The 16,889-nt window shown below is 28.7% G+C and overlaps 2 protein-coding genes across 2 annotated transcripts; one reads left to right on the top strand and one right to left on the bottom strand.

Annotated features, from left to right (window-relative positions):
- Positions 1 to 3,599: 3,599 nt before the first annotated feature.
- Positions 3,600 to 5,753, top strand: GO595_006624 (glycosyl hydrolase; the record flags this gene model as incomplete). Its single annotated transcript, XM_067919998.1, has 1 exon — positions 3,600 to 5,753. The coding sequence occupies one exon, from the start codon at positions 3,600 to 3,602 to the stop codon at positions 5,751 to 5,753; it is 2,154 nt and encodes a 717-aa protein (XP_067773187.1).
- Positions 5,754 to 8,704: 2,951 nt separating this feature from the next.
- GO595_006623 (uncharacterized protein) lies at positions 8,705 to 10,738 on the bottom strand (the record flags this gene model as incomplete). Its single annotated transcript, XM_067919997.1, has 1 exon — positions 8,705 to 10,738. One exon carries the CDS (start codon positions 10,736 to 10,738, stop codon positions 8,705 to 8,707), a length of 2,034 nt encoding a protein of 677 aa, XP_067773186.1.
- Between the last annotated feature and the right edge of the window lie 6,151 nt (positions 10,739 to 16,889).

The following is a 16,889-nucleotide window of genomic DNA, read 5'->3' as shown; positions in this document are numbered from 1 at the left end:
TATTTCATCGTTTTTCTTAATCAATGCAAATGAAAATGAAATACTTTTCAATATTTTTAATGCATATTTTTGACAACCAGATTTATCTGTCAAATATAATAAACAATTAGCTAATAAATAACCGATATAATTATAAATTAATTGAGAAAAATCTTTATCATGTTGTAACATCGGTAACGAAGCTCTTTCAGCTATAAATGAAATAATATCATTACTTGAAACGAAATCTTCGAATTGTTCTGCGATACAAATGAAATAATCGGATTTCTGATGTGCTCTTTTTAACAAGAACGGAATAAATGTTTGATAAGAACGTGATACAATACTAATTGCAGTTTCCACACTATTTTCTGCTAATTGTTGGAAATTAGTTGTGAATATATCAAATATTTCATTACAAATTGGCGCAACTGAATAATAATTAGAAAGTGCTTTCAATGAACAACTTGAAATTTCTTTATCATCATCCATAGATAAGTTATACATGAAATAATACCAATTCTTGAAATTAATTTGGATTTTATCATCAAATATTTCCGAATTTGATGATCGCATAAATGGACCGCAAACATTTTCATAATGATTTTCTTTATATCTAGAAAACATATTAAAAATCATTATCAATATATCAATTATATATTTCTTAATTTTTGGATCTTTAATATTCGTTTTAGAGATCGAATTAATATTAACAATATTCTTTTCATTAAATATTTCAATAAATTTATCATATATTGGTAATATAGTGTTCATTATTACAAGAGGTTTATCTTGATTATTCTCCCACATGATTCGACTTGCATACGTCAAACCTTGAATAAAGTTATCATTATTAGAAATGATATTAATTAAAGAAGAATAAGCTAATTCGACCGATATCGATGAAACGAACGAATTGAATAGGATTTGATCGTCTTGGATTAAAGGTAAAATTTCAAAAATTTTCTTAAATTCATTTGAATTTGATATTTCTAATGTACTATTTGATATTATATATGTAGAAACATTTAATAAACACATTAAATCTTTCTTCTTTAATTCATCGAAAGAATTATTTAATATTTTAATCATGAAATTTAATGAGTTTTTAATGATATATTGTAAATTAGAATTAGAATTTAAAGAAATAAATAAAACAGATAAATAAATATGATAAAGTTTATCATAATTAGATAATCCAAATTCATAAAATGAATGATAAGGAATTGATAATAATTTACCTAAATCATAATCAAATGAAATCATTGAATACATTTTAATTACAAAGTTCTCGAATAATATCGAATCTTTTTCTTGTATAAAATCATGAAATTCAGGAATAAGTTCAATCAAATTAAATACTTTTGTACGTATTAAATAAGAAGAAGAACAAAGTCCAAATATTATAATTGGTGAAACAGTTTCAATAATTTCTTTTGTTATCATATTATTCATTTTTAATATATAAAAAATCGAAATTAATAAATTCAATAATATATATAATTGTTCATTTGTTGATGGAATATTTTCCATAATTTTTGTTAATATTTCATTCGATTTATCAATGTTATTTTGTATTAAATATTGTAATACTTTACAAACAATCGCTGATTTCTTAACGGATTTATCATAAATATAATTACATAATGAACCAATTCTTTGTGCTGAATATTCGAATTTTGGTATTAATTGAAACATATAATTTATCGGTTCATCTTTGTCCATTATAAAATTGGTATTTAATGAATTATCCTTTGATTGATTAAAAAAGTTTTCATTTCCTTTCGTTTTTAACATTTTCTTCCATGAAGAAATATCACAAATTCTTTTAATACTTGGCATTGATACTGGTATTGGTATTGAAGATTTAATTATATTATCTAAATCACATGGATTAATTGATATAGAATATATGTTAGAACCAATGTTTGGTTTTAATGATTTAAATAATTGTTCAATGATTTTATTCATTTCATCTTTAAGTTTTTGGATTTCATTTGGATAATTTTCTTCAATATAATGAATCGATAAAATATCAGAAACAAATTCAAATAAAATTCGGCCATTGCTTAATACAAATAATGGCTTCTTAAAGCGTGGAAATTGTTTTTCTAAAAACGTCGGAAAGTTATTAATGATACTTTGAATTATGAAAAATTTTATGTCTTTTTGTGGAGTAGAAAAGATTCCAAATGAAAAAAGTTTTTGATATATTTCATCAATTTGTTCTTCTGTTAATTTACTATTAGTTTTTTCATATGTAAATGTTTTATTACATCGATTTATATATTTGTTACCACATATTAATTGCCGAATTGAATAAAATATTAATTGTGATGAAGTTTGAAATTCTTCAAGTAATTTATATGAATTTTGTAATATCATTTTAACATTAATTTCAGTTTCAAAATAATTGTCGTTCATACATAGTATACTTGACAATATCGGTAATGAAACAGGTGAATTTTGGGTTTTAAGAGCTTCACTTTCGATAATTCGAACAAACTCTGACTTGGCTCGTTCTGGTGATATACTCATCTCACTACAAAGAAGATTTGATATGAAGTATGAAGTAGAAATTTGTTCAATGCTGATTTTCGGTTTGTATTGAAACAAATTCAATAGATTTCTGAACGATTTCGATTTTCCAAGGTTTACAATGTCTTCTTCTGTCATGCCTTTGGTTGAAACAGAACGATAGAGTGAAAGGAACAAAGAATAGAAATCTGAAATTTGGGGAGTTTCATCAATTAACTTAACTAATAAGTCATAGGTTTGCTTGGGATGAATTATTGAAAGATGATAAATAACTGCTTCATATTTTCGAATGTTAACAGTTTTGAGAAGAGCAATCAATGCGTTTATATATGGTTGCTCTGTCTCTTCAAAATATGTGGTAAAATAATCAAAAAGAAATGTTAAATCACAGTTTGGATTTCGACCTTCACTTTCAAAGTACATCTTGATGGTATCAGCAATTATACCATCGGTGAATATAAAAAGTATTGATCGAATTATTGGATCAGCTTTTTGAGCTACTGTTAACCTTAGCCTAGAAACATAATGAGTTGATTCAAGTTTGTGTTTTGTGATGGGGTTTGATATATCAAGATCAATTGGTACAAAATAATTCAAAATTTCTTTGAAACATGATTCTGGTTGATTTTGAGCAAGGGCTATAAACTTCTTTATTGATGTCTTAGTTGTATCATCAATGCATGGAAAGGATTTAATAAAATTAATAAACTTCGAATTAATCGTTGTGATTTCATAATTTGGTAATTCTTTGATAATACTTTGTATATATGAAGCAAAACTCAAGGAAATTTTGGAATTAATCGCGTCAATTGCGACGAGATTCGGATTTTTGTTCATTTTGCCTGAATGAAAAACCGCTTGTTGGCTTTTTTAATATAAACCATTGAATGAGCGGTTCAACATACAAGAAATTGACAAGTTAATTCAAAGAAAAGTGTCTCAACTACGACCGTTAATTCCAACCAAATTTAAGTGCGCACTTATCGACTTTCAACCTTTATTTTTGAGATGATTTTGATCAACATATCTAAGAAAAAATTTGTTAACGGTCGTCGTCATTACATTTTCTTTCACATTTCGCAATGGAACCCTACAAAGATCCAACAAAATCAATAGAAGAACGAGTTGAAGACCTATTATCCAGAATGACAATTGAAGAAAAAGTCGGGCAAATGGTTCAATTTGACGGTCGAGAAAATCTCAATGAAACATTGGAAACCCAACATCCAGGATCAGTTCTTCATTTACTTGGTAATGAAGTTGCACGTGTAATTGATTTCCAACGTAAGACAAGACTTGGTATCCCAATTCTTGTTGGTATTGATGCAATTCATGGACATTCATTTTGGTCTGGTGCCACAATTTTCCCGACCCAGCTTGGTATTGCACAATCTTGGGACAAAGAACTCATTGAAAAGATGGGAGAAATCACAGCATCCGAGATGCGATACACCGGAATTTCCATGACATTTTCACCAGTTTGTTGTATTGCACGTGATCTTCGCTGGGGTCGTGTTGGTGAAACTTTTGGTGAAGATCCATATCTCATTGGTGAATTTGCATCCGCTCTTTGTCGTGGATACCAAGGCAAAACATTAAGTGGTGATCCCGAGAAAGTTCTTGCGTGCACCAAACATTTTGCAGGCTATTCAGAGACTCAAGGTGGTCGCGATGCAAGTGAAGCAGATATTTCACATCGAAAATTACTATCATATTTTCTCCCTCCATTTCAGAAAGTATGTGAAACAGGTGTAGGGTCGTTTATGGTTGGGTACCAATCCATGGAAGGGCTTCCAAGCTCAGGTAACCCATGGCTTCTTCGACACATCCTCAAAGAAGTTTGGTCCTTTAATGGGTTCTTATTAACTGATTGGAACAATGTTGGATGGCTAGTTGAAGACCAAAAAGTTTGTAAAGATTACGAAGATGCTGCAGCACTTGCTGTCCGTAGTGGCTGCGACATGATAATGACCACTCCTAAGTTTTATGAAGGCTGTCTTTCAGCTATTGAAAATGGTAAACTTAACATCGAAGACATTGATTCATCATGCCGACGAATATTACGTATGAAATTCAAGTTAGGACTATTTGAAGATGATCGATATCCTAATGAAGAATTAGCGAACAAACGAAACGGGACGAAAGAACATCGAAAAGTTGCTTTAGAAGCGGCACTTAAATCATTAGTGTTAGTTAAGAACGACGGAATTTTACCTCTTCGTAATGACGCACAACAAAAAATCGCATTAATCGGGCCAAACGCTGATCATGCATGGGCGCAACTTGGAGATTGGTCATTAGGAACAGGGCAAACACGTATTCCATATAAGCAACCACGCGAATGCATCGTCACTGTTAAAGATGCATTAGAGAAACGACTTAAGAACAATTTATTATATGAAGCAGGCGCAAAATGTGAACCTGACGATGAATATAATTATGAAGAAGCTATGAAGAAGGCATCGGAATCAGATTTAGTTATTATTGTTGTTGGTGATCGATTAAGTTATTGGGGAGAAACTAAAAGCACTGCAACACTTAAGTTACAAGGAAACCAAAAGGAACTAATTAAAGGCGTTATAAACTTGAAGAAGAAGTTTATAATCGACGTAATATCTTCAAAGCCTTTAATACTTCCGAAATGCGCTGATGAAGCGAGCGCTATAATTTATCAGTTTTCCCCTGGAATGCTCGGCGGAAAAGCTTTCGATAAAATTATATTCGGAGACTTTGAGCCAAGAGGAAGATTGACGATCTCGATTCCTTATCATATTGGTCAACAGCCAATTTATTATAATGTGGTAAAAGGTCAGCACGGTGACCGTTATGCCGACATGACACAAAAACCAAAATACGAATTCGGCTATGGTTTACAATATACAAATATTGAATACGTTATGGCAAAAGTCGATAAGGAAGTTTACAACGTAAATGATGTGATAAAAGTGACGGTGGCCGTTAAGAATACTGGAAATAGAATTGGTACCGAAGTAATTCAGGTTTATATAACTGATCTAATTACTTCAGTCACATGGGCATGCCAAGAATTAAAGGGTTATTCAGTTGTGGAGTTAAAGCCTAATGAGGAAAAAAGTGTTGAAATAGAAATTCCATGTAAAGATTGCAGCATCGTAAATGCTAATTGCGAAAGAGTAGTAGAACCTGGTGAATTCGAAGCAAGAGTTGGAAAGTCTTCTCTTGATATAAAATACGTGTTAAAATTCAACATTGAGTAAAAATAATTAGTAAGAATTAAATAAATAATTCGGTTTTAACTGTGAATTCGATAAATATAAAAAGTTACTTCATGTGTTTATGTTTTAAGTTGTCCAAAGCCTCCAAAAATGAACAAATTGCTTTAGGAATCTTCCTGTATAATGAATCAATAAAAAAAATGCTAAAGACATAATTTTAAATTTTTGCTTTGATCATTAGATATTTTTAGAATCTAGCATAATCTAAAAACAAAACAAACAAACAATAACAAAAATGAGAAATTTTATAATTAAGTTTTTTTCTGCTTTGAATTCGAGCTTTCGTTTTAGGTTTTAAAGCTCAAAAAGTTTTATTAAACTTTTGTGATTTGTGCAGAAAAAATAAGACAATAAATTACAAACATGTAAATTCAATTGGTTGAAATGATGAAATCGAAAAACTTCAAGAAATATCATCACAAGAAAAATTTGACTTTAATCAAACTATTAAACCATCTCTTTATGAAAAATGTTCATTTGTTAATGAAGGAATTGTTTCATTAATTGATTATGCAGCATTTTTTCTGCTGTTAAATGTTTTAAATATTTACTTATGAAGGGTTCGAAAGTAGATAAAACACGTAAATATGCAGTTGCAGGTGGAAATGAAGAAATCATTCATTTATGTGAACAAAAGCATTCATCATTTTTTTGTGCATATGAAGCATCAATTAAATTCCATAAAAATAATATCTTTATATATATTTGTAATAAAAAATTATATACATTTAATGAATACACTTTTAGAAATATGTTATTCAATGTGTAAGTTATGAAATTTTTTCATTTCTACTTGAAAATGGAATGAAAGTTAATGATAATATGATAAATGAAACAATAAAAAATGGGAATTTATACCTTCTTAAACATATTCTCCAAGAATACAAAATTCCAACTAACACTTTAATTTTAGCAATTTCAGAAGGCTATACAGAAATAGTCAAATTACTTCTTGAAAAGGAAGGAATTGATGCTAATGTTAAAGATTATATTTATAGATTTTATTTAATACATTAAAATAATATTTAGAAATTATTTCCAATATTTAATATAGCACTTATATTGGCAATACAAAATAATCAAATCAATATTGTTAAATTACTTCTTGGAAAGGAAGGAAATGACACTAATGTTAAAGATGATATTTATATATTTTATTTTGGTTTTCAAAATAATATTTGAAAAATACTTAAAATATTTAAAACAGCACTAATGTTAGCAATCCAAATACTAATGCTAAAGATAAAATTTATACATTTTATATAATATATCAAAATAATAATTAGAATTTATTTCAAATATTTAGAACACTTATGAAAGCATCTTCAAATCATCATACAGAAATAGTCAAATTACTTCTTGAAAAGGAATGGTAATGCAAATGATTAATTTTATACGTTATATTGGAAGTTTCAAAATAATAATTTGAATTCAAAATGCTTTAAATATTTAATATAGCACTTATAATGGTATATTTAAAATGTTATACTTATTAAAAAAGGTGCTAATGTAATTACATTTGGATCCAAATCCACAATTTTTGGATAGTCAAAAAAAATTAAGGGAATTTTTATAATCAGATGAATAAATTTATATTAGATACAAATGATCTTCATATTTTGCTTAATAGATATTGATTTTTTAAATTTTTATCACCATTTCGATTTGCTTACAATTTGTAACATAACATAACAACTATTGGCCTTGTGTATCGTAGTTACCGATGATGTAAATTATAGAAAAAATAGTTTTTATCAAAAAAAAAAAAAAAAAGTCATATCACATATACTTTCACAGAAAAAGTCGAAATGATAAAAATTGAATTTAATGTTTTTAAACTCATGGAGCTAAGGGCAATTCTACAATGAGGGTTTTCAAAGTTAGTCTGACAATAATTAATCAATTCTTAAAATTTTAAGAAGACAAAAATAAAAATATTTCATTCAGCACTAGATTGAATCTTTATTATTTTTTTTTAATCCATAATTTTTAATATTTAAATCAAATCTAAAATACTTTTTGATTGTTTGAGATTTTATAAAAATCGATTTTTTTGAAATAAATTACAACCAAAAAACACCAAAAAGTTCAATGATCTTAATTATAATTGTAAAAATAAATTAAATTATAAAGAAACTGTAAAAAAGTCAATGTTTGTGACACTAATGGGCTTCATGAGAATGTTGTCGAATTCAAAAAAATCGTTTTCGTCTTTTTCCCATTGATATTCTTTTCCTGATTCTGATTTGATTATCCATTTATTGCAATCAACCACATCAATCCGACAATTTTTGCAGTCAACAACCATTAGAGGTTCCCATTGCATTGATTTACTTACACCTTTTTCAATGAATAAATCAACAATGGAAATTGAGTTTTGCAATTTGCACTCAGGGCATATTTGGATAAAGTTCTCAGGTTCGTTTTGTATTTTTACGTTATTTGTAACATGACCACAATTTGTGCAAGCGATTGAAAAATATAAAGACCTTATGCTTTCTGGTCTTACATTTTGTACAGAGTCTATGCATCCCCTTATCTTGATTTCATGTGTTCCATTTTTAGGAGGTTTTATGCTTCTTTTTCTTTTTTCCATTCACTTCTTCAATATGTTTTAATCGTCAACCGCTGTTTGCCATTCAAATTAATGGATGATCAAAAGAAAAGAAAAAAAAAAATAAGAAGAAGTTATTAGACGATTTTTATTTGTTAACCATTAAAAATAAATCAAGACTTTGTTTTCGCATGTCTTATTTAATATGTCAAAAATGAAATCTTAAAATGTAATGATCAAATTGATTAAAAAATAAAAAAATAAGAAATCGATTGGAAATTTAAAAAAATTAGCTCAAAGTGAATTTACAGCTATAAGTTTTTTTTGGGAATGATGAAAGATGAAAGTGAACTTCTGTATCGTTTACGGTTTTGACGGTTCATAAGGTCTTCAAGAAGTTGTTCACCTTCTGTACCTGTTGCTGTATTTCAGCGATTGTTGTATTGTAAATGGGTCTCTTGCTTCCTGGTGCCACTTCTACTATGTCATGTTTCCTTTTACTGACAGCATCGCAACAAATAAGGAAATCTTCAATATGAATTGCATAGTTCGAAATGTTTCTTCTCAAGCCTTTCCTCAGTGCGGTGATTATATCGATTTTTTCAGGAGATTCTCCATATGATGAGAAAACATTTGGTTGAAGTAAGTTTGGCGTTGCATATACAAAAGCACTTTCTTCTCTACTGGAAGCGCGAAGTATATTCATTTGCATCAAGTCATTCATGTTTGCATAAAATCCAAATTTTTCTTCGACAACAATAGATGATGAAATATGACTTCCCACCTGTTGTAGGAATCCCATTATTTCTCCAAACTTGTTAGAATAGTTTGGATCGCTGTTGTTGTGCTCAAGAGCGAAAAGTTTCAATAAACCGTCTCTGAAACGGTTTCTTCTTGATGGCTCTATGAACATTTGAAGTGCTTCGTCGAGGACATTTGGGTTCTTATAGATGTCAATAGGAGTGAAATTCGTTCCGCTTTGCTTGAAAAATGTTTTGGAAACAATAAGAGATTCATCTGGTGAAAAAATATTTTGCATTTTCTCAAAGGTAATGCCTGGGCCTGAATCAGAAAGCATATCTGTGAGGAAAATGCAGTTGGAGTAAAGAGATACCATTTGAAGGGAACTTTGTAATGAAGAAATTCCACTTTTCAATGATACATCAGTAATAATACAAATCCCGTTCTCAAAGGCTGTTTGAACATGTTCGAACAATTGGCTGTAACAGATAAATTGAGTGTAAAGTTCGAAATCAGATGTACATACATCTTTGAAAAGTTCACTATATCGTTGAATAAATGCTCCATATGAAGGTATTTTATAAGTATTGTATTGTTGTCTTATCCATTCAACTTTTTTAATTCGAATACTATTAATTGAATCTTTTGGATCATATGTGATTGGTACTGATAATTGAACAGGATCTAAAAGTATATTATTTGACCCAAGAGTTTCAATATGTACATGAATTTGCTCTATTCCCCAATATTGAACAAGTTGAACAATTTCTGACAAAACCGGAAAAGTGCCACACGGGTCGTTTGGCTTTGAACGAAGGGAAATAAGCGAGAAATAGATGGTAAGAGGACGATATATCAAAGGGCCATCATATGTTGTTCGGATGGTGTTTATTTGAGTGCCTTGAAAAAGATTAAATTTGAAGATTTTTGATTGAATTGAAAAGTTATCACAAAGAACTGAATACTCTTGGAAAGGAATTTTATTGGGGAACAAAATATGATATTCCCAATATTTCTTATAGTTCATTTGATATTGCTGATTCCCTAAACGTATACATACTGAACGTGGGAAGTTTTGTGCCCGATGACAATAGTTAAGAATGAATTCGGTGGTGTTTTGAGAATGGCTGTATAAGAAAATTGGTGGGAAATAAAATGGTATTGGCATTATGCTTTGAGAAAAGATATTATAAATACAAAAGCATCCTCCTTCGATTGGTGAGCTCACAAGTAAGTGACGATGACGTCGTTCTGGTATCCAATTTTGGTTATCATTTGATATGCAATATGAGTATGTTATTGGGAATAAAAACGATGTGAATATCTCTGCAGAACCAGCCCATAAATTTGTTGCAGAGTTATATTTCAAATTAATTTGATTATTTCCGTTGAATATTGGAAGTTCAGAAAAAACTAACACATTACGTGTTTGTGTGTTTTCTACTGCTAAAACAAATACAGCAGTGGAAGTGTCTTTGTGTTGTGTTGGTTCTAAAGAATCATTTACGTAGATAATATTTGGAGGTTTATATGAAATTAATATTGAACGAGTTTGAGGGCCTAAGTATTGTGTCTGTGTAAAATAACAATAGTTTAACGAAACTGGATATTGAATTGAATCACTAAGAATCATTTCATAATGGAAATTTGAAGATTGAGGATCTTTACTCATGCGTTGATTTTGTGGCCCATTTTCTACTGTGATGAATACATCTGGAGGAGGGTTTGCGAGTTCAAGAGAGAAAACTAACTTTAATTCTGTAATTGGGATCTAAAAAATCGTACGGTTTACGCCGGTTATCACCGTTTATGTTTCATCGACCGTTAATTTTGCTGACTGTTTTTATAAAAATGTTTTTGGCAATTTATCAATTAATTCAAAATGATGATATTGATAAAATTCAAGAGATTCTTGATGATCCACAAGGCCAGGAATTTATTTTTGATCCATCTGAAAAAAATCTTCCAGAAATTCTTAGAAGTAATGATTCATTAATTCATGCTGCTGCTTATTGTAATGCAACTAAATGCCTTCATGCAATTAATTCAAAATGGCCCAGTAATACAAAGTTTCAAATAGATTTATTTGGACGCAATTTTCTTCATATTTTATCATATACTGGGAATGTTACTCTTCTATCAGATCCAGATTTTAGCACATATAATTTTAACTCTGTTGATATCAATGGGAAAACACCACTTTTCTATGCAATAGAACAACAACAATTTGATTGCGTTAAATATTTAGTTGAAACCAAAGGAGTCAATATTAATCATAAAAATTCCATGGAGCTTAATCCGCTTCATGTAGCAGCCGAAATTGGGAATGTTAAAATTTTCTCATATTTATTAGATCATGGATGTGAATATTGTGAATCATGGAATAAGTCCACACCAATGTCGCTTGCTATTAACTATGGACAAATTGAAATTGTTAAGTTTCTTTTCTCTCTAAAAGATAAAAAATTTTGGGAATATTCAAAGGACGTTTATTTTATGTTTTTGGAGTTTGTTTCGAATTTTTCAGAATCTTTTTCATCTAGCATCTTTATCAGGGTTTCATGAAGCGTTTCCTCTCATTAAGGAAAACACTGATTATGATATCAATAAAATTGATGAATTTGGATATGCACCAATTCATTATGCATCTGAATATGGATTTGAAAATGTTTATAAAGTTATTTCTTCTATCGAAGGATCGGATATAAATTTATTTTGTTTAAATGGAATTTCATTTATATATTTAATGCTCCAATTCATATTTCAGTTATTTTTAGACAGATGAAATTTTGTAGCTTCTTGATTAAAGAAGATTCGAAATTATTAGAATTTAAAAATAAAATTGGATTAACACCATTTTTAATTGCATGCCAAGAAAGTCTACTTAATTTTGTACAATATTTCCAAAAACAAGGAGCAGATGTTAATGTTGTTGATAATAATGGAGTTTTTTCATATGTTTTAATGATTATAAACAAATTGTAAAAGGTCCTTTTAAACAAGATATATTAGATTCGATTGCGGGTATAGAGAAAACAGTTAATCCTTCTACTGAAACAGTAAAAAAGCAAAAAAAGCATAAGAAAAAAATTAAAAAAAGTAAAAAAAGTAAAAAGAAAGAAACTAAGGACGATAAATGCAAAACACAATAAATATAAATAGATTGAAAACTTTATTTTGTGATTGAATAGTTTACAGTGAATTTGGAGGACGTTTAAAATGTTTCGTTCCATCTCTCTTGAGTCAACTTTTGGCTTAAAAGATTTTCAACATATAGAGAGTTTGGGTTTTGGAACAAATGGAACGGCATATAGCGCGTTGGATGAGGAAAATCAACAGAAAATTGTCATTAAATGTATACCAAATTTTCACTCACAACAACTCCAACCTTTCAAATCAAAACTATTAGTAACATTTCCATCACTATTAAGCTATTGTGGAATTAGAGTTGTAGAAATTAATAGTTTACCACATTTTCTTTTATTATCAGAATTTTATGAAAAAGGTTCATTAGCAAAGCATCTTTCTAGCAAACTCACTCCTACCCAAAAATCAAAAATTATTTTTGGAACAGCTGCAGCTATGTATTTTCTTCATTCAAATAACATAATTCATGGACATTTATATCCTTCAAATATCCTTCTTGATTCTAATATGGAGCCGAAAGTTGTTGATTTTGGTCTTTATCAATTTCATCAAAATGATCAATCATTATTATTAATCAACAAAAAATCACAATATATTGCGCCAGAATATATGCTTAGTTCTTCTCTTAATGAAGGATGTGATGTTTATTCTTTTGGTATGCTAGTTTATTGTATATTAACAGATTCACTACTTCAAGAAGATAGCATTAAATTTCTTTCTAAAACAGCACTTGGTCAACGTCCCGAAATTCCATCAACAATCGATGATTTTTATGCAACACTTATTCGTAATTGTTGGGCTCATAATCCAGATAAACGAATTACATTTTCCAAAATTCTATCGGACTTTTACATAAACAATTCATTTATAATTAACGGCTCCGACATCAAAGAAGTCCGTTTATATCAAGATAAAATCATTCCTAAAGGTTTTTCTGTCATTAAATCTTCTAAACAACTTTATTTTTTACCATATCCATCTATTAATCTTCCAACTCATGATTTTCATATATTTTTAAATAATTTTAATTATCAAACACAATATGAAACATTACCAAAAAACAAAGAATTTACAATGATCTATGATTCATCACCTGAACCAAAAATAGTTGCAAAAATTACAACCAAACCAATTCAACGAGAATCAGAACGCCTTCTTCAACAAATGGAAGAAGATATTATCTACAAAAAAGTTAAAACAGTTAAAGTCAAACAAAAGAAAATCAAAAAATCGAATTCATTCCAAACGACCACAAAAAGTAATAGTACATTTGATTTAAAGGTCATAGCAAAATCAGGTAATGTTGAAAGTCAATACAAATATGGAATGATGTTATTAAATGGCCAAGATTGTGAAAAGAATCAATCTCAAGGTGCGTATTATATTAAAATGGCAGCAGACAGCGGATTTTTAAAAGCGCAACGAACGTATTCATTTTTATTAAAGAATGGAACTGGAGTTAATGAGAATCCAAAACTAAGTTTATATTATATGAAATTAGCAGCGAATAGTGGCGATTTAACATCACAAATGGAATATGCGTCACAAATATTAGAACTAGGTGAAAACATACAACAAAACTTAAAAGAATCCGCAAAATATTATAAAGCTGCAGCACAACAAAACAATAATAATGCGAAATTCATTTATGCGACGATTTTATTAGAAGGGAAAGGAGTACAAAAAAACATAATCGAAGCAATAAAATATTATCGATTAGCTGCTGATCAAGGACACTTTCAATCGCAATTAAAGCTTGCAATGTTATTAAATAATTCGGAATCTTCGAAATATATGAAAATGGCAGCTGACGCAGGTGATGCTAAAGCTCAAACATTATATGCGAAAATGTTATTTAAAGGGAAAAACATTGAAAAGAATATACAACTTGGATTAAGATATTTGAACTTAGCTATTGAACAAAATGATAAAGAAGCATTATATATCTATGGTAAGATGCTTTATTATGAATTAAATAACCCGAAACAAGGTATAATATATATAAAGAAATCAACAAAACTTGGAAACATTAAAGCAATTTTCCAATATGGTTTAATCTTAGGACATTTCGATTATATTAATAATAATAATATATTTCAATTCACAAATATATATAAAAGTAATGATATGAAATTTAATCATTGGCCTTTACTTTATATTCACTTTAAAGGAATTTCATTAAAGAAAATTTTAAAGGCAAAAAACTTTATTAAAAATGCTGCCGATAATGGATTAATTGAGGCTCAATATTTTTATGCTTTAATGTTACATTATGGTGAAGGTGTTGACTCAAATATTTTGGAAGCAATTAAATATTATAAAGTGGCTGCTGATAATGGCCATAAATTCGCTCAATTGTCTTATGCAATTTTATTGGATGACGGTTTTGGGGTGTCCCAAAATTTGAGAGAAGCAGCAAAATATTATAAATTAGCTGCTGACAATAATGAAATTAATTCAATTGTGAATTACGCTTTTATGTTATATAGTGGAAGAGGTATAAATAGAAATAAAAAAGAAGCAGCTAAATATTTTAAAAAGGCTGCTGACGAACATTCAATTGTTGCTCAATATAAATATGGCGTAATGCTGTTCTTAGGACAATCAATCCCTAGAAATGTCCCACTTGCAGTCCATTATTTTAATCTTGTGATATTCGATAACGAACATATTCAATTGAACTTTTTAAGACATGCTTATGATGAATCGATTCTTCAAATGAAACAAGAATCTGCTCGTTTGATTAGAATGTCAGCTGAACAAAATTGTACTGATGGTCAACAAAAATATGCAATAATGCTTTTAAAAGGACAAATTTTCCCTAAAGACATAAAAGAATCAATGAAATACTTCAAGAAGGCTGCTGAAAAAGGTGATATTTTATCACAAAATCAATATGCATTATATCTTGAACAAAATAAACAGTTTAAAGAAGCTGCTAAATACTATAAAATGGCCGCCGATCAAAACCATCCACAAGCGCAATTACATTATGCAATTATGCTTGATAATGGAGTAATTGAATCTGAAAATAATTTTGTTGAAGCTGCGAAATATTATAAAATGTCAGCTGACCAAGGCGTTGTTCAATCGCAATTATTTTATGGGAACATGCTTGAGAATGGTGATGGAATCCCTCGAAATTTCGAGGAAGCAGCAAAATATTATAAAATGGCATCTAAAACGAACGTTAACGCGATGCTTTTGTACGGTAAACTATTGAAACATGGGCGCGGTGTTAAACAAGATTTACAAAGTGCAGCCTTTTATTTAAAGAAAGCTGCGGATAATAAAAATAAATTTGCACAGTATAGTTATGCAAAAATGGTTGAAAAAGGAGAAGGAACTAAAAAAGATTTAAAAATTGCTGCGAGATATTATAAAATGTCTGCAGATAATTTCGAAATGACTAAAGCGCAATTTAAATATGCACAAATGTTACAAAAGGGTATCGGAGTAAGAAAGAATTACAAGTTGGCTACAAGATATTATCGACTTGCAAGTCAGCTGTATGAACCTGACGAAGTGAAAATTAGAAAAATTGTGCAAAAGGCATTGTTTTGGATCGCTGTCGTCGACATGATTTTCATGATGTTGTATTTGTTTATTTATATAATAAAAAAGAGATTTATATAAATTGTTTTATTTCCAATCATTAATTATATCCCTACTAAAAAAAATAGATTTTATATATATTTTCATTCCCTAAATGTTATCTCTTTTGTATAAAATCATTCATTACTTTATTTAGAGATAAAAGCAAAAACATTTTCGTTTTATTTTAACTCTATTTTTTAATAATACATATTTATAAAGTAATTCATTTCGCATGTTACATTTTCATATAATAACCAAGATTCCTTATTTATTTATGATAATTACTCTTTGCCATTTTATTCAACATATTACCACATTTGTTCTGCTTTCTATACAACATTTCAGCTAAAAAATAACTTTTCTACCAGTATTTCTTGCAATTAATTTCAAAATTCATTTTTGTTAATTGAGGAATTGTTATATTTGTTATTCGCCACACGAATACAGTAAAACATCAATCTAGTGAAAGTGCTATAAACAAAAAGAAGAATTTCAAATGAAAGTGTAGAAAACGAAATTAAATTATTCATTATTAATTATCAATGGATAAAATTTTATAAGAATTAATTTCTTTCAAATTTTTTATAGAATAAAAAGCGATCATTTTCTTTTTTTAATATACATTTTAAAAATTTGTTTTTGCATAATGTTTGGTTGGACTCAATCTTTAAATATGTTTTAATTTGAATGCTAAATCTTATCTAAGTCCGAAATCATTTTAATTCATTCAATAACATAAATATATGTTTGTGATAATTGAATCTATTTAAGAGAATATACATAAACGAAAAGAGAATAGTATGTAAAAATTTCATTGTAAAAACCATGTTTAATGAAAATCAAGATAGGAAAAAAAATCAAAGAACTGATCACATAAACATAAATTTAGCAGAACAAAATAATAAAAATGATAAAATATTTCTCTTATTAGGGTAAATGACTTTTCGCATATGTAAAACATGATTAAATTGGATGTGGAAGCTTAAAAAGCAAAAACAGAGAAATCAGCAATTTTTCAGAATTAAATACATCGTTCGTTAACAAATATTTCATAAACATCTGAATTTTAGTTGTAAAAA

This window comes from Histomonas meleagridis (genome assembly GCF_020186115.1).
Source record: "Histomonas meleagridis strain 2922-C6/04-10x chromosome Unknown contig_45, whole genome shotgun sequence".
Lineage (NCBI taxonomy): Eukaryota > Parabasalia > Tritrichomonadida > Dientamoebidae > Histomonas > Histomonas meleagridis.
The sequence above is the reverse complement of the archived record's forward strand: the minus strand, read 5'-3'. Positions and strand labels throughout refer to the sequence as shown.